This window comes from Ciconia boyciana, chromosome 2 (assembly GCF_034638445.1).
Source record: "Ciconia boyciana chromosome 2, ASM3463844v1, whole genome shotgun sequence".
NCBI lineage: Eukaryota > Metazoa > Chordata > Aves > Ciconiiformes > Ciconiidae > Ciconia > Ciconia boyciana.
In genome coordinates, this window is record NC_132935.1 from 14,987,719 (window position 1) to 15,009,952 (window position 22,234).

General features: G+C 38.9%; 1 protein-coding gene across 1 annotated transcript in view; it reads left to right on the forward strand.

The window, feature by feature from the left end:
- The window catches only part of ENPP2 (ectonucleotide pyrophosphatase/phosphodiesterase 2), a 55,696-nt gene that overhangs the window by 14,381 nt on the left and 19,081 nt on the right, over positions 1–22,234 (forward strand). The window contains exons 8-13 of the mRNA XM_072851165.1: positions 286–405; positions 6,536–6,591; positions 8,816–8,881; positions 9,594–9,666; positions 18,252–18,363; positions 19,730–19,855. Of these exons, the coding sequence (XP_072707266.1) occupies positions 286–405; positions 6,536–6,591; positions 8,816–8,881; positions 9,594–9,666; positions 18,252–18,363; positions 19,730–19,855 (553 nt within the window). The remainder of the gene's footprint in view (positions 1–285; positions 406–6,535; positions 6,592–8,815; positions 8,882–9,593; positions 9,667–18,251; positions 18,364–19,729; positions 19,856–22,234) is intronic.

The following is a 22,234-nucleotide window of genomic DNA, read 5'->3' on the forward strand; positions in this document are numbered from 1 at the left end:
TTGCTTACTTTACATGGCCTCAAACTAACTTCTAACCAGTGTGAAAATACTTTAAAGTATCGAGTAACAAGAGTTTTTGTGCTTTTTAGCACAATTCAATCATCTCCTACTGCTTTCATTACTACAGCCAGTTTTAAATGTGCTTATCTTGAAGTTAAAAACTTTTCTGCTGTGCAGTTACAAAGATACCTATTTTAAAATAATTTAGTGCTATTTGCAGATAGCTATGAAGAACTGGATTTGTGTGCATTAGGGTTTTACTAATTAATCTACTTCTGCACAAAGGGACTCTATCCTGAATCACATGGAATCGTTGGCAATTCGATGTATGACCCAGTGTTTGATGCCAGCTTCAGTCTTCGAGGGCGAGAGAAATTCAATCACAGATGGTGGGGAGGTCAACCAGTAAGTTTCAGATTCCCTCCTCCTCCTTCCCTCCTCCCTCTCCTCCCCTCCTTCGGTGCTGTGGAACATAGCCAATAATAATAATTAAAAAAATACATCTGTGAACAATTTGTACCTAATCATCTCCCCCCCCAGCTGGCCCTGTGTCTATCAATTTGATGTAAAATTTTGAGTGGGCTTTTGCTTTTCAGAATAATAAAGCCATTGATTATGGAAAGGTGCTTGCATTGATAAGTATAAATTAGATGTGGCTAGGAAAAAAACCTCACTTTAGGCAGCAGTTTAACACGAATTACTATATTTTCATCACCATGGCATACTGTTTCCTTTTCATTAAGGGTTTCTCAGGTTTTCATCCTAGTAATGTTCTTGTGGCAGTTTTAGTATTAATGTTCTGTCAGCATAGCATGGCATGACTTCATAGTTACTATTTGTTAAGTCCACAAGCGATCGCTGTTACCTGACTTGCTGCAGAGGCTGTAGAAGTTTGTGAATTAATTTCTGCCTTGAGCCCAGGAGCGGTGGCTGAACCAGGTCCTCTCTCTTAGATTAGTGTTGGACTTGGTGGTTTCTCTAGCTCTGAATCCTTATTCTGGGCAAGGAAATGGCCTCCTTCAAAGTATTCTGCTTTACTACAGCTAAGAAGGTCCCCTTGCTTCTGCTGCACTTTCCCCTATTAGTGCATGCTGTGGTGGCTTGCTTTGCCACCAGAAGTGGGTTTAAATTAAACCAGTAAGTTTTATGTACAAGCAGCCAAGGTGCATGCACATTTCATTGCACTGATTGCTTAGGGAACTGTAGTTTAAAAGCTCCCTGACCAGTTAACCCCACAAAAGACTGGGATGATAGAGGTGGGGAAATTGGTAGGGGTTTGGGAACACCGTAATCTGTCATTGCTGCTTGCTAAAGTGATCAGTGTCATCCCCCAAATCTCTTAAGACAGAAATATCCCAAGAGACTAAAGGAAGTTACTCAGATGGTTTTAGGCTTAGCAAGTGTGTGTGTTATTTGTCTGCATGTGGTTTTAGTCCACAACAAATGCAAGACAAGACAATTTAGAGCTGCAGGCAGATGTGTCTGGCTGTAGCTGAGCCAGCATGAGGTATTTGGGCTCTTGTAAAATTAGTCAGCATAACAGCGAGCGTAGTCACTCCCTCACCCAGCTATGACCTGGGTTAGCTTTTAGCATGGGTTGTGTGGAGAGGAGGGGGTGAGGAACGTGCCTGGCTATTATCCCCCTAGATGTGAGCAAAGAAGCAGGATCAAAACTAGGAGCAGTGAAAGGGCAGCAGTGGGTAGCCTCTTCTTCCATCTCAGCTACAGCCAGAGCCACACAGCTAACAAACCATGCCCGCTGCAGTTGAGCTCATAGAAAATATTGGGGTTCAGCTGCTGTATGACAACTTGTTAAGCAGGTGTAATTTAATTATGCATTGCAAATTTAATTGTGCATCTTACCTTAATCACAATTAGGTAGGAGTTAGTGGGGAACTAACTTTTGGGGACTGTACAGATGTCTCTATTTTTAAACTACAATATTTTAAAAGTAAAATATAACTCTATAAATACTTCATCACCTGCTGTGTTGAGTGGGGAATATTGGTAATTCCCACACCCATCCATTAGAAACACCTATGCTGCTCCAGAGAATAAAAGTCTCTCTGGATTGTAAACAAGGGTCATGAAAAATGTCAGCTGAGAAGAATTCAAGAAAGTTACACAACAGTGGATGACCATACACTGGATGAAATTCTCAGAGGACAGGGGGAAGTGTTGCATACACAAGTACGATAAAATAAACCAGCTGATCTGAAGAAGTGTTAAAAACAAAAAACCACACAAACAATGTAATAAACTGGAAATGTCTTTGGAGAATTGGAAACAAATGCATAGAGGAAGGGCTATAAGTCAATCCCTACACACTTAATATGAGGGAAACCTGTAAGTTTCGCAAACCTGATAGAGTGGCCATAGTGGTTGGGTGGTAGGTCTTTTGCAGAAATATGATAAATATTATATTCTCTCTGCACCTGGAAGAATTGCACATTTCATAGAATCATAGAATTGTTTAGGTTGGAAAAGACCTTTAAGAAAGGTTTTGATAAGAGAATTACAGATTTTGATATGATAAAAAATTATCTCCATCTATACATGGATTAGATACAGTCTCTTTCCAACTCCTTTTTATCATTTTCTCTAAATATCACATTGAGATAGACTGCCAAAAATAGCTGGGTATTGAAAGACAAGACAGTAGAATTAAGGGGGGAGGAAGGGAAATCTGGTCTGCATATCCCAGAAACCTTGTCTGTCATATCACATATTCATCTGGTTCATTTTAGGTCTTGGGACTCAAACTGGAGTACTCAAAAAACTGCAGAGTGGTACTTGGTTTGCACAGAATTAATATTTTTCTGCCCAGGAAGGCAGGAAAAATGTCTGGGACCCCCAGCCTTGTATTATGGCTAAAACTGCCTAGAAGAGAATGTCATTTAATGTTGATAATTTCTGAAATACTTTCTTGCTCCTGGAAACTGGCCAATTGTATATGGCTTTTTTAAAATGTGGGGGTTTTTGTGTTTTCTTTTTTTTTTTAATTATTTGTTCTAATACTCAGCATCTTGCTGGGAAACAGCCAGATTACCACAGACATCAGTGGGATTTGGCAGATGAGTAGCTGAATGTTTCTACATGAGGAATTATGAGAAATTAATATTAAGAGCATTAGGAAAAGGAGAAGGGGGGGAGAAGGTAGCTTGGAAGTGTTTTGAGGTGCTCTAGCTGGTTGTGGGACTTCCTGAAATCCAGTCTTTTTATTTAGTATACAACCTTGATTTATTATATAAGCTTAAAACCACCTTGTTTTCAAAACAAAAGTGTTTGACAGGAAACAGCCGCAAAACCACTCCTCATATTGCTCAGCATCTCACAGAAATGGTGAGCATCAGGGCTCATACTCCCAAGGGTGAAACTAAGTTTACTGCTCATTTTTCATGACACTGAGACTCTGTTTTCATCCCAAGTAACTTTAAGCACTAACTTAGGCCCAGCTGCCTTTGGCTTCTGTTAAGCAGTAGTTTTTCATGTCTTGATTTGATGTAGTGAGCTTAAGCTTACACTACAGTCAATACATTGGGGTTTTTTTAGTGATCTTTCATGATCCTTAGAAATAATCCATTGGCCTCCCCAAGGTCAGAAGATGACAGGTGTAAAACTGCCTGTCTGTGCTTAATGGGGACAGAGAGGCTCCTTCAGAAGGTAACCCAGCTTGGATCTGAGCTTGGCTCCGAAGATGCCTCTCTCTTCAGAAATATCTTAAGTATAAAAGTACTGAAGGTTGTTTACAGCACCTTGTAAGAAGGTTTATTTTCACTATTAACCTTTTAGAGAGAATACAACCCTCAAAAAGGGCCCAGCTTGAGATCCTGAGATAATCCTTAAAAAGGGCCATGACATTCCTAGATAAGTGACAGCATGTCATGAAGCTGTCTTTACAGTCTGCAAGGTATGTCTGTAGACACTAGGCATCATCACTACACATCTTAACTGGATATTCCTGATTTTATCTAATTTTCACATTCTACATCAGTCTTTGGGATAAAACCATTTTGCTCTCCTGTTTATTGGAATGTTGTTGTTTTGACAATCTAACAATTACAGAAAGAACTTATTTTCATTTGCTTGCCTAGTCAGCCTGAACATTGGCAGGATATTTACATCTGAGGAGCCCAGGCTCTGCAGAAAGCTGTCATCTGCCTTTTTGTCCTAAACCCCAAGTGACTGTCAAAATCCCAAGTGATTTTGCAATCACTTGGTTGGTTGGTGGGGGAAGCAGAAGGAGGCATGTCTATAATTGTCTTTTTATAAGTATTTCTTTTTGTCTAGCTTGAGCCATGAACAAGCAACAGGGCTCTTTAAGTCTGTCTAATTATTTAATAGGCTTCTTGTACCAAAATCTTCTGTTTGGGCAAGAAGGCAATGCTTAGTTGTCAAGGCTGTGAGATCATTTGTATTCTGTTAAAGAGTAAGGAGTGTGGAAGTGGCTACTCCACGTTTTACCTTGTTGGCAGGACAAATTGTAAATGGTGCAGGAGTGTAACATTTGGCACCACCCTGGTATTAATTCTGCATGTTTGCACTAATCTTGTACGTGTTTCTTTACCTGGGAAATGCTGTGATTTCCCCCTTCCCACCTTTGCCTGGACGTGGAAGGCATTTCCCATTCATGCATTACCAACTCTTCGCTGCAGTGGGTGTATGTGCTTCCTCTGCTCCTGACATGAATCTTCCTCCCTGGTTGGCAAGCGGGAGCATGTTTGTGCAACTCGGCCCAAGGGCAGGACTTCAGAGCCGTCCCTCCCACCAGCCCTCACCTGAGATGTGCTGCTGCAGATCCTTTCATAGTGCCACAAATATGGGGCAGCCTTTGCAAAGTTATTCATGGAAGATTAAAAGTAGGGAGGTGCCCCACTTTCTGTGCAGGTTTTCAAAGACAATTCAACAGCTATCTTGAATAACTCTGTACGTAGTATCTGTGTGCAAATGTGTCTAGCAGTTAGAAGAAGGGAGAACTTGGGACTTCCATGTTCCATATGGCATTGCCACCTAAACTATTGCTTAGCATGTCTGTTTTTATCCATACATAAAGGAGAAGAAATGTAGTCATTCAACACAGAGGATATAAAAATGACAGTAATTCAACTTACAGGGTATGTTTCGTATACATCTGGAAAAGCATGTATATTATTTCTTGGGACATTTGCCAGTGTACTAGGGTTGAATCTGTGGGTCTATAATTTAACAAGTCTTTCTGCATTGGAAAAGGTTGATATTCTCTAATTCCTGTGGCATGGTATGAAGACAGAGTGGTTAATCTTTGATTTTTTTTTAATATTTATTCCCCTCCCCTCTGCTTAAGCAAATTAATTCAGAAATATGGCCTTTATATAGCTTGCAATACAGTAAGGCTTGTCCCATATGCAAACCAGGGGTGCACATCTGACATAGTTGAACAGCTGACTATAAAATTCTAACATCTTAACAGTTAAAACCAACGTACTTACATATGGCAAATAAATTACAGAAGCTCACAAATGGTACTGACCTTGCAACACCTAACACAGCAAACTTTACGATAAGTGACCTGAACAGATGTGACCAGCCATAGAGTGTATATAATGCATTGCTTTACGTGCTCAGTACTGGAACATCTAGGATTAATTAACTTCAAGACTGTGACTCTAACCATCAGGGAGGAAATTGAACAATAATCCTTATTCCTTTCTCAACTGCAATTGTTTTAGATGGACAAGGTTGAGAGGGCATCAGCTAACTTTTTTTTTTTCCTATCCTACACTGACTGACAGTGTAGACTCATGTTAGCTTGGGAGAGGCATGACTTGTAGTGAAACTGGCAGGTTTAAACCAAACAAAAAGAAAAATACACTCATGCAGTGTGTGACTACATTGTGGAACTTGCTGCTACAAACTGATTTTTTAGCCAGAAAAATATATGGGATTTGAAGGATTGAAAAAAGGATTTGAAAAATTCATGGAGATTGTTTCCGTCATTTCCATCAATCACTTCAGGTGATCTCAAAAAGTTCTTAAATGTCTATGGAGGAAGGTGTCCTTCCCTGCTTTCTTTATACCCCTGCTCACTCATCTGCACCCTTTTTTGGGTTCTCTTTCCTGACGCATTTTCTGTTGATGGCTTCTGATGGTAGAGTATGGGGAAAGAGGGACATTTATGCAGATACTGATTAGGGTTAAGCTGTGTTCTTTCCTAACTGAGTATCCTTCAAAATTTGAACACTAAAAGGCTCAGGTGACTAATGGCTGTTTTTTGAAAATTAAATGGAATACTGGAGAAATTCCTGGCTGTGCATGGTAACGCTTTGCATTAAAAGCAACGCAGAGATTTAAGGGTGAAAGTCTACAGCACAGCAGCTGATCCACTGCTACAGAATTTGTCACTCTACATGTTGGAATTAGGGACGCAGGCTGAAGACTGCAATTTTCACTTCTAGGCTCAGGGTAGAAGAATGTGTCTTAAAAATGTTTTCTTTTGATTTCAGAGGGTCATTAAAGATCTGAACACATTCTAATCCTCTTATATTTTCCTCATTAGATTTGGATTACTGCAGCCAAGCAAGGGGTGAAAGCTGGCACGTTCTTCTGGTCTGTGTAAGTGCCCTCTATTTTCTGGAGATTTGTAACTAATAATTCAGAATTAATTTGATAGAAGTGTTTATTAAGTTGTTTCCCTCACTGTAAGCATTTGGTAGCTGGGAGACCATACCTGTAACCCTCCCTTGTTTCTTTCGTGCAATGTTTCTGACAACTAAAGCTAATGCTACAGTTTGCTGCTTTAAGTTCATACACTGATTTTTAGCAGTTGTCTTGAAGAAGAGATGTGTGACTATGTAAAAAATTACTTTCGTTTCATGGTGTGTTGTTTTGCCCCCTTAGTATTGCTAGCAATGTTTCCTAGTCCTCTGAGTGTTTGTGGAAGACACTTTTATTGTCCTCTTACATCATCTGACATCAACAGCCTAATTGACCCAAAAGCCTGACTCACTCATTTTACAATCCAGTCTGACCTTTGAGTAAGACATCCAGTTTCCCTTTCCTAAAAGACAGCCTTGAGGATCTTTGCTGTTTATTCTTTTGTTTAATGGTTCCAAATTATTTTCTCTTGTCCCAACTAAGATATATCTTCCTAACTGAAAATGAATGAATTTTGATAATTTCTGAGTTCTGAGGAATTCATGTGGATCAGTCTCTCTATTTCATTTTAGTGGCAGGATTGCAGGAGCAAAGAAAATGAGCAAACTGTCGAGATCAAAGTACTAAGGGGGTTTGCCTATTTTTTTGTGATTCCGTTAGCAATAATGCTCTTTTGCTACTCTAAATATTATCTAGCATATGGAGGAAATAATAAAATGTACCACATATAAAGCTGATGATAGGTTTAGGGTTGCAAGACAGTTATCTGACAGAGCTCCAGTCTGGTGCTCTACAAAATAAAGAAATTAATGTTATTCCTAAGCCCTACAACTACATTGTCACCATAACAACCTGGCCAATGCATGCTTGGGGATATAAAATGATACGGAAGGTAACCAAGGATATGGCATGTGAATGGCAATAGTAAGGGAGTGAGACAGCCACTTTCTGTATGAATGAAATATATATGCCTTGAAACGGTATCATTTCATTTGGGGCACAGAATGCTTTTTGGGAAAATTCAGGCAAACTCTTCTAGGAAAACAGAAGTGTTAAAAACATCTTAGTCACAAATTACTTAATTGAAATAAGAGATTTTTGTCATATTGCACGATTAATAAAAATTTCAAAACTGGGAAATACCCAAGATCTTTATTCTGCTTTATGATATTGCCTTGTTTACAAATTTTAGCATAAATTTTCATTTTTATAGTTGTTTTACAACCGAAAGTTCTCTGTGTAGGTGGAGATTGAGGACCACTGTTGTTCTACAAGGCATTAAAACCAAACTTATTTCAAAATGGCTGTTGGCATCTCTATTTCTCTGTCAGACATTTCCAAAGAGTGCTGAATTCAATTCAGCATGGTGAATCCAAGATGGTTGTATTTGATTCCTGCCCTGGGATTCTGCTATTGGTCTAATGGAATCTGGACTGAGTATGCTATTGTATTAAAATAACTGCGTGGTCAGTGACCTGCAGAGCTTTCCTAAGATGAGATGTTTGGAAGTTTAACAACTGTTTATAAGGTTAGTCATTCTCATAGCATGAACTTGGCCTCAGCAGCCAAGTGAGAAGTCTCTGGATACAAACAGTGAAATAGGATGAGTCCGTTCTGCAGTGTGAGAAGCTGTCAAAGTTGTGCAAGTCACCGTGCTGATGGCCTGGTGTTTCAGGTGGCTCTGTTTTGATTTACACCAGCCCAGCCCTCAGTTTGGTTACTATTAAGTCAACGGGAACTTTTCCAGTGTCTTCAAGACTACCAGAGCAGGATGGTCATTTAAACCCATACTGATGTGAGCAATTTAATGGTTTTTACTTATGCCAGCTATCCAATGGGAGCACCATTATGCATAAAAAAGGTTCATCTGCATTAAAGCTACCAGAATGGATCTTTATTCACTCCTATTCAGAACAGTTAGATTTACTGCCTTGAGTTCTGACTCCAGTTACAAACTTCTAATCGTCTTTCTTTTGGAGTATGTGGACATCCAGGAGATCTGAAGTGATTCTGTTTGCAAAATAAGAATCAGTATCAAGCAAGAAAGAAGATACGGCATACTAAAAACAAATTATGTTACTATGATATATTTTAATCTTGTTAAATCAGTTCATAGCAAGGCTTTGTTGATGCTTTTTGTATTCTATGATAACAAGATATATTTTTGTATTTTGTGGTCCAGTGTCATCCCCCATGAGCGCAGAATATTAACAATACTGCAGTGGCTAACACTTCCAGACAATGAAAGGTAATTCCCTTATTGTCATCTGCTGTTGGATAACTGATAGCTTGTCTTCTCCCTAAAACTAGCTGGAAGAGCAAGGGGAAATTTAATTCTAAAAATTATTTTTGTCTGTTACATGCTACCATTGATTTAAGGATTTGTTGGAGGATTGTGTTTGGGGGAGGTTTTTTGTTTTTTGTTAATCTCAGCTTTTAACCATCAGCATTTTGATTCTTCTCAATAAACGTATGGTATGAATTTATTTCTTATCAAGAAGCATTTAGTTACATGGATTAACTTGGATTGTTCTTATCCTACTGAGTCTAATATGGTTTAACAACATTACAGGCAATGGCAGCTGCAGAACTGGACCCTGAGGACTGGGAAAATGTTAAGATTTTAATTATGAGTATTTTTTAGTACACAAGTTCCCGCATGCTGCTGGCTGCAAAGTTCAGGCGAGCTGCTGTTGCGATCTCTCCTACAAGACTTAGAAAGAGCGTGTGTCCTCAGATGGTACCCCATGTGCCTCCCTGCATGTGTTTGTGGATTTAATAAAACTGTAGAACAACTAATTGCTTAATCATACCACGGAAACATGACTGAGAAACAGTTCTTTTTCCATCAAGGCAACTCTCATTGAAAGGTTGACTTGATTTGACTTGACCTAACAGGCCTGGGTTTTTTGTTGTTGTTGAAGGAAAGCTATCCTGAACAAGACCTTTCTTTCTTTCAGGCCTTATGTTTATGCTTTCTACTCTGAACAACCAGATGCTGCTGGCCACAGATATGGTCCTTTCAACTCAGAGGTTAGTATAGATTTTCTTCTGCAGAAAAAGCACGTGGCTCAAATACATTTTTGGAATAATTGCCACTGCTCAGGAGTAACATTTTTAGCAACTTTTTTTCACCCATTTCTGCAGAATGCTTCCCCACTGCCAAAGAAAGCAAAGTTGTTGTCTTAAGGATTTATCATGTGAGATTCACTTCTGAGAGAAGGAACTGCCCGTGCCTTTCAGGAGGCTGTTTCTCTGTGTGATGTGATAATGCAAATGGAAAGATTTATTTGTCAAAGACAGGAGTATATTTGGGTGCAACAGCATAATTTAACTTTCCTCAAACAATTGATCCTTCTTAAAAGTAATAAAAATATAATGCAGAAAATATTGAGGAAAAAATGCAGAGGAAAAAAATGCTTTCTTTAAAGCTGACAGCCTGCAGTAGCCAAAGTAATAATTCCAGTCTGTCATGAACTGTAAAAAGCTATTATTTCCAGTTTCATATAGGCCCTACAGGGGTTCAGAAAGCTTTGCCAGTACTGTTCCCTCAGGACCGGACTGCTGAGTTTGGAAAAAGTTTTGAAGCACCGTAAGGTATTTTAATGAAAAATTATGTGCAAAACACTACAGTAGTTAACCCCTTGTTTGAGCTTTGGGTAGCTAGCTGGGACTGATGAGTACTGCTTCCCTGCCAACACTGTCCAGGTGACAAGAATTTAAAGACTATGCACTCATCTGGGATTTGTGGGGAGGGACAGTAAATTCTGCAGCCAAATATCCTGCTGCTTTGGGTGGCTGGGATCTGGCATCTCTGATGATCACTGACATCTGGCAAAGGTCCCCTAGTTTCAGTGCAAATGTATGCCTGCAGATTGCCATCACAAGACTTTAGGAGGTTTTATACATGCCTTTTAGAGAGTAAACAAATGTTTGCAAATCTTCAAAAACTGAGGAGTTAATCAGATACCTACCTTTTGGAAGGTAATACAAATCTCCCCGAGCAGCCAGGTACCCAGCAGTAGTTTCTTACCTGTTTGGTATACATCTGATAGCTGTTCTCTAGTGGAGGAGAGAGCAAAGAGAAGCAGCATTAATCTTTTTTAATATGCTTGAGTTATTTGGGCTGTTTAAATAAGTTTGCAGTGGTTATGAACTTGCTGTGGGTAGCATCCCTGTTGGAGGAGTGAGCCATGGTCCCAGAGCAGCGGGTGTGAGGAATTATTCCAAACCGGCACCAAAACATCATACTGGATAAGTAGTAGTCCTTCTTCTGGACAAGTGGTGGTTAAAATCTGCCAACACTCTTGCTAAATTGACAGGCATTGATATGTCTCCATGTTGTCACTTGGCTCAGAACAGGAGAGATGTCTGACTCGGTCAAGCAAGGTATCAGTAATGAGAGCTCTCTGATTCAAGGTTATGTTACTCAATTATGCTTTATGGTTCCTCTTATTGAAGTGTTACAAATATCATGTGTGGCTTACGACCGACAACTCTAATTTTATTTATCTGTAGACAACCACTTCCTTCTGAACAGAGTTGTGGGGCTCTTTCCATGGACTTAAAGTACAATATGAAGATGATGACATTGAATTTGTTCTTTAAATTTTAGTCTTTAACAAGCCAGTTTAGTATCCAATGTGGTAATCTAGTTTCAGGTTAATTATAAGTGTCTAAAAAGTGAAGTGTAATTGTATGATCATAGGAAAAGTCCTATAAAAGCAAAAAAAGTCCATATAAAAGCAAAAAGCCCCCAAAGGCTCTTGTTGTTTGGGGGTTCTTCTGGATGGTTATATGGAGGTTGACCTCTAATTGGAAGGCAAAGCTTAGGCTCTTAATAAGTGTGAATTAATAGCTTCTGAAAGTTTTACAAATAAATTGATTTATGCCATTTGTGTTAAACACAAGAAGAGCATGAAATTGATTTTTAGCAAATTGAGAACAGACGAGTTAGCATATGAGCACGTATGGGTTTGCAGTTCAAACAGTGCCCATGACTTTGTGAATGGAAATGTAAATAAATGAATACAGCTGTGTAAGTCTACAGATGCTGAGATTTGCTAGGGGCCTGGTTTCAGGATAGAAAAGCTAGGAAGTCTTTTATATTGTTTCTCTTGACACTGTTTTTAATATAATTTTTAGGAGCTATGAAATTTACATAAATCAGCTGGGAAGAAAGTCCTCAAAGGGATCCCTTTCAGCTGCTTCCTTGATACCGAGAGCATGACCTCCCCGTGAAATCATTCTTTTCTTGTATACAGCTGGCAGCAGTTAGACAGTTGGAGTAGTTCTGACCACTTAATTTTTCTTCATGCAAAGACAGATCAGCCAAACAATAATGTTTGAAAACAAGCTCTTAATTCTGTGTTATATTTAAGATGAGCTTCTTATTTCTTCTTTTGAAGAGTGAAGATTTTATGCTGAGTTTTTCTTGCTGCATTTTGTAGCTTGAGGAATACACCTTGAAAACCTCCAAATCCTACAAATGTCCATTAGAGTAAAGTGGGTGTTTACTAGCACTTCTTATGCCCTATAGTGTTCTAAATGTATTTTAAAGGTATTGCCTTTAAGGTCTAATGGCATCCATGACTGATAATTTGCAGCTTCTAGACTTCAGTGGATGGCACTCAGAGCTTCACAGGACGTGCACAACAGCCTATGTGCAGAGTGTCTTAAAAGCTAGAAATAAAGGGACTTAGATGCGCTTAAACTTTATTGGTGAATTGCCAGTGTTGTTGATATAAATGGAATACAGATTATGGCCAGTGTCCACTAGTGTAACTTTGCATGTCCTCTAACATTATGAATTTCAATGTAAATGAGTTGTTTTTCTAGGTTTTTTGGTTTTTTTTGGCTTTGGGTATGTTTTGGTTTTTTTTTTGTGGGACATGAATAAACTTCTTAGGAATTATTTTAGTGGGTTCCATTACATTTCCAGGAGTAGTTACGGGAGTTATCAAATATGTGCTTGCTCTTGATTTACTTCTGCATATATTTTTTTTCTTTCCCTCTGTGCTTCTGCAGTTGAACTCTGGTAGGTTGGTCCATCCGGGTCAAGAAGCAGAGCTTTGGCTGGCTAGTTACCCTTGTGATGTTACAGTTCCCTTCTGTAAGCGGGGAGGGATTCATTTCCCTCCTCCATAACTCTGTTCTGACTCTTCTCAAGCAAGACTAAGATTTGGCTGGTTAATAAGAACTTGGCTTTTTTTTTTTTTCCTCCAAGCTATCTTTTTTTAAAAAAAACCAATAAATCTAGAAATATGCTACTATAAGAGCTCTAAAACACATCGAAATCTGGCACTGCTAAGCCGTTCCTGCTGCTCCTCTAACATGCTGTCTTGAGACGGCCATTTTCAGTGTTCAGACCTGGGTCTCCTGTGCTCGCGTGTTTCTTGCATTGTGGAGCTCTGTCTGAGCTGATTCAGAGACAGTAAAACGAGAATCCTTCCTTTCCCTGCCGCTCCTCTCATCAGGACTGCACAAAGCTTGAAGCGTTTTAAAAACAGAAAACTCTGGTGCTGCTTTATTAAAATGCCTTTCTGGAGAGAGACGAATGAGACTGGACTAGAATCTCCTTTCCAGCTGCTTGCCTTGGAAGCAATGAAACAGCATGGCAGATGGTAACATCCCCTTCCTTCCCTTCCCTGTTTACATAGCTCTGTAACTGAACAACTGTGAGAAGCTGCCTAAGTACATAGAAGTTAAATATCATCGTAAATCTTCGACTCTTCTCAAGCCCACTCAGCGTGCTCCGTTATATGCAGAATATTGTAGTTACTGTCTCCCGGTAGGCGTCATCTATCAGCACTTCACACGCAATCCCGAGCAGTGCCAAGAGCCTGCAACTTGTGTTAAAGTCAGTGAGAGTGGTACAGTTTAAAATTATGAGCAAGTTGATTAATGGGATAGTTGTTTTTCCAGTTATGTCTGAAAATTTTTTTTCCCTTCTGTAAGCCTATCTCAGGTAGTATTTGTGCATTTATGAACAATAATACTACCCAATAAGACACCATACTGAAAGTGCTAGGAAATTAAATTCTCAAGTTGCCCATAAAACTAGTAATGAGGCAGGTAGCAGTGCAGCTTTCTGAGGCACTGCCACTAATAAATATGCCCTGCCACTAATAAATATGCCCTGCCTGGCTGATTTGAAGGATACAAGCTCCATGCTAACTGAGTCTCACCTTGGTAGCTCTGTCCTGCAGACCTGCAGTCCCCAAATAGTGGCTAGTGGGGTTCTGGTGATTTCAGTGGGGTGTATGGCCTGGCACACAATGGTGGCACCTGCTAATGATACTGAGGAGGGTACCTAGTGTCACTGATTCAGCCAAAAAGTGGATGTGGGAAACCTTGCAGAAAGCCATTTGGACTGGACAAGCTCTAGTACTCATACCTGAACCATTATCCAAGTGAGATGTTGTGTTTCCACCAGCACTCTACCCCAGACACTCATTAAATTGTATGCAATGAATTTTATGTAAATTGAAATTAAGTTTACTTAAATTTTGATAATATTAATGGATTAATATTTGATCAATAAAAACCCCCACATAACTATATATTTTCAAAACCAGAAGCCTCACCTATCTTCTGAAACACCAATTTAATTTGCTTTTATGCTGTCTGCTCTCGTAACTGCTGTTCTGCTTTCAGTACAATTTGGTGGATTCCTCCTTAAAGAGAGACAGATCCTAAATTGTCCAAATGCCTAAATTTTTGAAAAGGCCACAGTATTTATGCTTCAGAATTAGCTGGCACAGGTAGCTTTACTATCTGATGTGAGTCGAGAGAGGCTTTTTTCTGAGTCCAGACATCTCTCCCCGCCAGTACAGGAGAGTAGTTATGTACCTCTTACTCCGCCCAAGAGACCTAAGAGAAAGCTTCCTCCTAAGAGGAGACAGGAAAGACCAGTTGCAGCTCCAAAGAAAAGAAGAAGAAAAGTACATAGAGTGGATCAATATGCTGCGGAAGCTCGTCGGAAGAAAGTAAGTTTACATATGTTCCAAAATTTTATGATGGAAGCACCACTTTTTAGGCACTACTCTAGCTTTATTTTTTTCAACTTGGGAGTTCACTCCATGCTTCAGGTTGGGATTTTGCAGACAAAACTTCTATAAATGTACTGAAGGACCCAAAGGAAAGCAGCCAAACCAGACCAAGTCTTCTGGGAGCTATGTTTTTCTTGTTTCAGACTCTGTTTGTGTTAGGGAAAGTCATCTTTATAATCTCCTTATATTTTTTAATCCAGCCATCAGCTGGAGGCAATGTCAGATAAATCCCTGGGAGACAATACCACTGTTGCTAACCCATCTGAGCTATTACAAATTCTGCAATATGTTGTAGCCTCCTTAACTCCCCAGCTCTTGGGAGCCTGATGATTATTTGAGATTCTGTGTCTAGTCATTGTGGTTGTGGAAAAGTCCTGAAAATGTGACTCATAAAATCTAAAAGGGAAAGAATTTTTAAAAGTTGTTGTAAAAAAAATATATTTTAAAGCCAGTTTGTGACTTTGGAGGGAAGAGGATTCTTGATTGCATGATTTCTGAATGCTGTATTTGCAATAGAAGTGGTGCAGTCTGCTTTCACAAGAAAAAGGTCAAATAGTAATTGCTTTACTAGGAAAAGGTGCAAGTGGAGGAAAAGGGTATTCCTTAGTGTACTGTCTTTCTCCACCTGGCACTAACTAACACACTGGGAGGGTTTATAGACCACTTCAGTATTATTTTTGTTTCAGAAATTTAACTAAATAATTCAAAAACTCTTCAAATAAACAACCTAAATATTTCTCCTTTAGGCTTTAAACAAAAGCTTTGACACTCCACTGTATCCTACAAGAGGCTTTTCTCAATAGCTTTTTGTGGGGTGTTTTTTGACTTGTTGCATGATTCAACTTAAAACAATTATTTTGAGACCCATTCTTTAAGTGTAAAGACATGACAGACAGGGACATGCAAACAAATTATCAGGTATAAGAAAACAGGAGTTTTCCAGAGAACTTTTAACACAGATTTACCTGAGAGGAGAACTGATAACTGCTGTGGGTGATGTTGCTATTAGTCATTAATTTGCCATTCCAAGTTATACCCTTCTGGCATGAAGTATAGTGGATAGCTTATAACATTCCTACTGATGTGAACATATGTGACTCTCTCTTTTTTTTTTTTTTCCCTTTCTTTCTCTGGATGAAAAGGTCATCCAAACATATCCCTAAAGAACTCTTCCTGATAAGTCAACTGTGAAAATTTATCACTATTATTTCAGAAAAAATCATCCTAATATTACACAATAGTTCCCATCATATCTGCAAGTTAATCTTTTGGTGCTGCTTGAAAGCAATGGAATATAGTACAGGCTGGATCCTACCAGGTTGTTTTTTTTTTTAAAAAAAAAGGATAAAGTGAAATTCTTTCTCCCTTCTAATCAAGCTTCTTCTAAGGGAAAACTCAGGAGAGAAGTCGATTGTGGTCTGTACGTCTCAGATCCCACGCCCAATGCTTTCACAATAGTACCAACTCTTTTTTGTAGCACCATCTTAGAGATCCATATATCTTGAAAGATAAAAGGTTTCTGTACAGCCTTCCAGAGTCTTGATATCAGCATATTAGGTGAAGAAAGGTATATGCAAGAGTTTTATTTGTTTACCAATAACTCTTTGGAATTTGTGTCTGGGAAAGAACATGAGCTGTAAGAGCAGCACGTCCACACAAAAAATCCTTGCCTGAATATGCCACCTACAGCAAGCCTTAGACTGCAAAGAGCATTTGGAAAAAAACTTGAGCATTGTATAGAATAATAAAAGATAGCTGAATTTAAAAATTGAAGAGAGACAGAATGCAATGAGATGAAGAATTATTGGTGAGAGCCTTTCTAAGAGCTGCTTTGAACACAGTCAAGTAGCAAAAACTGCAAAGTTGAAGGGGGTTTTTTTGTGGTTTTCTGTGTGAGTTTTTTGTTTCTTTTAAACTTTTCATTTATATTGATTTTCTTAGTTTCAGAAATGTCTCTGCAGCTTTACAGATTAAATTGGTGAAAAGGGTAGCTAAACAAAATTACCATCACTCATGAATCCTTGAAATCTCTGGAAGTATTGTTGCTCTCTTTTTTTTCTTTAAAAAAAAAAGAAGCCTTAAGCCTGCTGACAAAAGTAAATATTAATGGGAAATCCATCTGGATTTCCAGCTTCCTTGAATAAGCTTTGGATTCTGAGTAAAAGTTGTATTTCCTTATATGACTGATGTTATACAAATAGAGTTTCATAAAAATGGAATTCCCATTCGTTGAAGAAATTCTTTGTATTTGAGAGTGGAAGAATGCTGAAACAGACAATGTTCTTTTTTTCTAAACTCAAAATGTTTCAAAGTTTTAACTAAACTGACTACTTAGGCTTTCCTGAATTAAAATATTGCAAAATTTCACCCTTTGCCTGAACCACTTCCATATGTTGCAGAAACTGTTCCTCCTGTTCCCCACTGTGATTCCATCTCTCATGAGCCCCTTCTCCGGGTATTTATAGTGCCACGTGGGAGATGACATTTCCTGTCTCATCTTACAACCTATCGGACTCGTTTAACATCCATCCCTTAATGACTCAGGCAGAGGGAGAATTTCTGAACCGTCTCTTTCTGGGTCACACTAAAAGTGGTGTTTATTTTTTCTTCTCAGAAAATTCTGCCAAAATCTAGTTTTTTCTCATCCAAAATTTGTTAGCATTCTGTTTGTCACTGGGAGGATGTTTTGTTGCAGATGCTTGGACCAGCCAAATCAAACAGACAAGCAAGGAGGAAGTTGGCCTATAGTGACAAGAAATGTTTTCTTCTCAAAACCAAAACAAAATCAGAGTCCTCTGCCTAAAATTTTACTTTAAAACATTTCCCTTCTCTGTGCCATCTGGTAAAAAATGTTTCATTTTCTTACAGCTGAAAACACAATCCTGTGAACATGTCTTGGTGTTTTCTGTTGTGTTTCTTAATGAAAAGCAAACTTAAATGAAGAAATCACAGTACTGTATCAATGTCTTCTGGGGCCTGCTGAAAATTTTGCCAAAACTGTCATTTAAGATGTTGGAAACTCTTGGCTTTGAAGCTGAAGAACGCTCCCTCCGAGCCCCATGTGCTACTCAAGTGACTTGCATGTTGTCATCCTAGTATCAGATGTCCTTTGAAGTGAATTTCATTAAGTGACTTGGCATATGAATCCCAAGTCCAAAGTTTCATTTCACGTTCATGTTTTGACTAAACCATTCACATAAAATAGCCTTTTAAAAGTACTGCTTTTTATCTATAAGAAACAAACTAAACCCCAAAGTCACATGTGTTTTTCTAATATCTATACTTTGTTTTACCAAATGTACATGTGTCCATGGGAGGCCTAGGATCAGCCATAAAGATCTTTTGCTGTCTTGTGTCAACATCTCAGCAGGGCTTTCTCATGGAATTACAGTGTGGATATAGGAAAGGAAATGGTATAATTGTAGGTGTAACAGCTCAGCCAAGGCTTTGCCTCTTGACCTGGATGGTTATCCTATCAGAGTTTTGCCAAAGGACCTCCATTTGTAGATCAAGGGGGAACATTGCAATGACAGAAGTAACTTTTTTCCTTTCAACATATTTATACAGATGATGGTGAATCCCCTGAGAGAGATTGACAAGACAGTAGGACAACTAATGGATGGACTGAAACAGTTGAAACTACATCGATGTGTCAATGTCATCTTTGTTGGTGATCATGGTAAAATAAACAATATTCTTTATCAGTATATAAATGCTTGAGCAATGTAGCTGTACATATAATAGGTGGCTTAAATGAAAGTTCCATTTAAGATGTTTTTGTGCTGATTTTTTTCTGGTAGTTTAAATCCCCAAAACCAGCCAGCCAGTATAGACTGGCCACTCAGCTCACCTGTTAATTGTCATTGGAGGACACTTCTCTTTCATAACAGTGATCTGGGTATTTACATCTCCACTTAGAGTTTTTCAAAGCTTGGCATTTTTGATATTGCATCCAAGTGCATTTCTCCTTGCATGTATTGGAAGGCTATCATGTGTCTAGAGTAATCTTTTTGGCAGCTTTTATGGAAGGAAACAATTTAGTAGCACTGTTCTTTTCATGAGGAGAAGAGTAAAACTTTAGAGTGAGACATTTCCATGGTCATTAGTGGGTCAAGTTATCCTACTAGGAGGAAGAGTGGAATATCTGTAAGGGACTGTGTCCAGCTTGGACGGAAAATGTCATCGAGTTAATGGAGGAAGGAGGAAAATGGTAAAAAGATATTTCAGGGTCAGATGGAGAGTCACCCAAAAGCAGAGATACTATTTGGTAGGTCTCATTCTTTCAGACATCAGAAGAAACTTTACAATAGAAGAAACAGCAAATACCAGCAAAGACAAAAAGGAAAAGAAAGTTTTACTAAAGAAAATGTCACCACGTTCGAGATAAACGTGTTTTACATAACTTTTTAGAAATGCTACCAAAGGTCCTGTTCTGTTTAGATCTTTGTTTATGAAAGTCTCACAAGAACTGCTACGTAAGCAATAAAATGGAATATGCCTAGTTTCTGGCTTTGGGGAAAGAAGGGGAAGGGGCAGGAAGGATTTCCAGGGGAGGCAGTTTTGTCCTGAGAACCGCCTGTGACTGGCAATACATTCCTCCCCACCACAAACGGCTGTAGGAGAGAATTGTTTATCTGCAGCTGCCTTAGAACAGACCACCAACAGACAATACCTTTTGTGTGCAACTTCTCTTTAAATCCTTTGTTTAAAAAAAAATAATCCCATAGTAGTACACTAAACTAGAAACAGACTTTGATTTTTCCATGAGCTTAGTTTGGACATGTGTCAGTGCACACATAGTATATGTGGTGGCTGTTCCTACGACGTTGAGACTGGCATTTCTCTTGTGTAGGCAAGTGCTAAAATCACCCCTAGTTTGGCTCCTGCCAGTGTCTGATGTTGGAATTAGATGACTGGAAAGAACAAGAATAAGGTTAGTCATCCAAAAGAAAAGAATACATAAGCTGTTTGGGGTCTCTTTCTGTGCTGTTTTGGAAAACATGTTTATTTTCAAGCTGGATTAATTTTGCATTTTCCCTCTGCAGGGATGGAAGACACTACTTGTGAAAGAACTGAATTTTTAAGCAACTATCTGACTAATGTGGAAGATATAATTTTGCTGCCTGGATCTTTAGGGCGAATTCGCCCTAGGTCTAGCAATAACCTAAAATGTAAGTTAATTTAATAGTACCCCGTATGTCCTGAGAACTAGACTCCATCCTTTCCTTTGGCTGACGTTGTACGAAGGGTGTAAGTTTGCAGTGTCGGCGGGACGTTCAGAGGGAAGCCCACTAAAGACCAGCTGCTTATCCCCTTCCCAGTCTGTAGCTCACAGATCCCACAGTGGCAGAGCTGTGTCAAGTGGATGGCTGAAATGGTCTGGACTGAAACCCACCCTAATGGCAAGGAGAAGTGGGAACTTTTGAAGCTAGTTTTGCATGGCAGCACACATCATGACTTTATTCACACACTTTTCCCCTCTGTCAATGAAAACGAGACTTGAGGGAGCTCAGCACTGCACGGATTGGGTATAAAGAAGTGGTACCTCTGCTGAGCTAATGGAAAAAAAGTTAATGGTTAATTTTGAATTCAGTAGCTTCTTCTGGCTTTTGGCACAGATGAGAAGCTTTTGGCACAGATGAGAAGCAGCGTGGGTTTCTAAATAGCAACAGACTGGAGATGTTGAAGGATATAAGGGAGCTGTAGAGCATGCATTCAGGGCCAATGGTGACAGTAAAATTCACTGCTTTTTTTGTACCATGCTGGTAGAAACTCACCCTGACTTGGTGTTTGAGCTTAGCTGATCTTCGATGAGAGCACTCAGGGCTCAGGCAGGAGTTGCCTGGTGAAGCGAACTCTCTGATTTAAAGCATTACAGACCCAGCTGCCCCTCTACTGCTCCACTGAGGACTACCACCTCCAGGGCAGCAGTACCAGGACGGGGCTCATGCCAGCACTGTGGCTGCTCTGGTTCAGCGTACCAGGGCAAACCTGGCTTTGCCAGCAGTTTAAGCTACCATGCAAACTGTGAAACTCATAACCTAACCATAAGTACCTATGTTTTTGCAACGTATGCTACAAGGGTGATAACTTCTGGTAGAGGGGACAATCAGATAGCTGGGACAGCCCTCATAATACTTCAGATATACTTTGGTTCAGTACAGATTTCACAAAAAATTGATCTTTGAAGATTAAAGATTTCCAGAATAGTAGAAGAAATCATAACAATGTGGTAACATTTTCTTAGATACTGATTTATGTATGTATTTCTTTTATTATAAACTAATTTATCTGGGTATTTATGCTCTAGGAATATGGGATGAATGTGTAAAGATCTGTTGAAAACAGTGTGTATGTTGATATAACTTACAAGACTAGCATAAAAACTGAATTCCTGCACTTCACAGTCTACTGAAAACTTATATTTCAGTTCTGAGAATATATTTTTTTTTTAAAGATCTTTCAACCCTTCAATTCCCAAATTGCTGAGAAAAATTAGTTTTCTTTGGAGGATGAATGGCAATATCTTCCAAAAAGATCAGCTAGTTTGACTGACCTCTGAGTCATACTACTGGTGTTCCCGCAATACCATTTTCTTCTTTTGGCCTCTGTCTACAGCTTCCTTGTTTGAGTATTTGCGATTTCTTATAAATCAGCAGTTTGAACACAGAACAAAGAAGCATATTCCTTGGTTTTAGAACTGGGGTTTGCCCCCTTACACGGCAAATTACCAACTTTTCTGTTCCTCCTCCATTTTCCTATTGATAACACTGCCTTAAGGCCTGCAGACATACCTTTGCAATGGATAAGCCTGTAGCTTATGTTTTGAGATTCAGTAGAGCTCTTTTCAAGCTCAGCAAGATCATACCTTAAGCAACCAAAACAATCATAGTTAAGCAAGAGATTTTTGCTTCCTAACATTTTCTCTTAGCCTGTTTTTTCTCTCAGGACTGAAAAATGTCTTGTGTGTGTCCCCCCACGCCCGAAGAAGACAGAGTTAGTGTGGACTGTTGCTCTGTTGCTGGTTTGGGGCTTTCTACATCTTGCATGTCCCTTTAATAGTTCAGAGATATATCTAGAATATTTTACTGTGGCTTTTCACTTACTCTGTAGTAGCTTATTAAATATGTAAAATGTTAAAAGAGACAAAAAATGTTACACATTTATCTTACTGCTTCTAAGGAAGTGCATTTTTGCATTCAAATGTGCTTTCAAAACTTTTCAAGGAAAGCTTTTGTGTTTGGGGATGATTTTTTTATTTTAAAGAAAGGCAGTCAAAAGACTTGAAATTATACGTTTTCAGAAAATAGAATAAATATTAAGCTAAGGCCCAAATCATAAAACAGTGAGCAACAATACCGAAGCAACTAAAATATCACTAAGTAAAGGGTATACAGTTAAACTTTAGTTCATATTCAGGATATCTTATCTGATATATACAGTGAACGTTTAGTAAAGATCAGCCAACTTTCAGGAAGAACGCTCTGTAAAACTGAATTATTACATTGTGTTTTCATCTGCAAATTGTTCATCATTTGTATTTTTGTCTT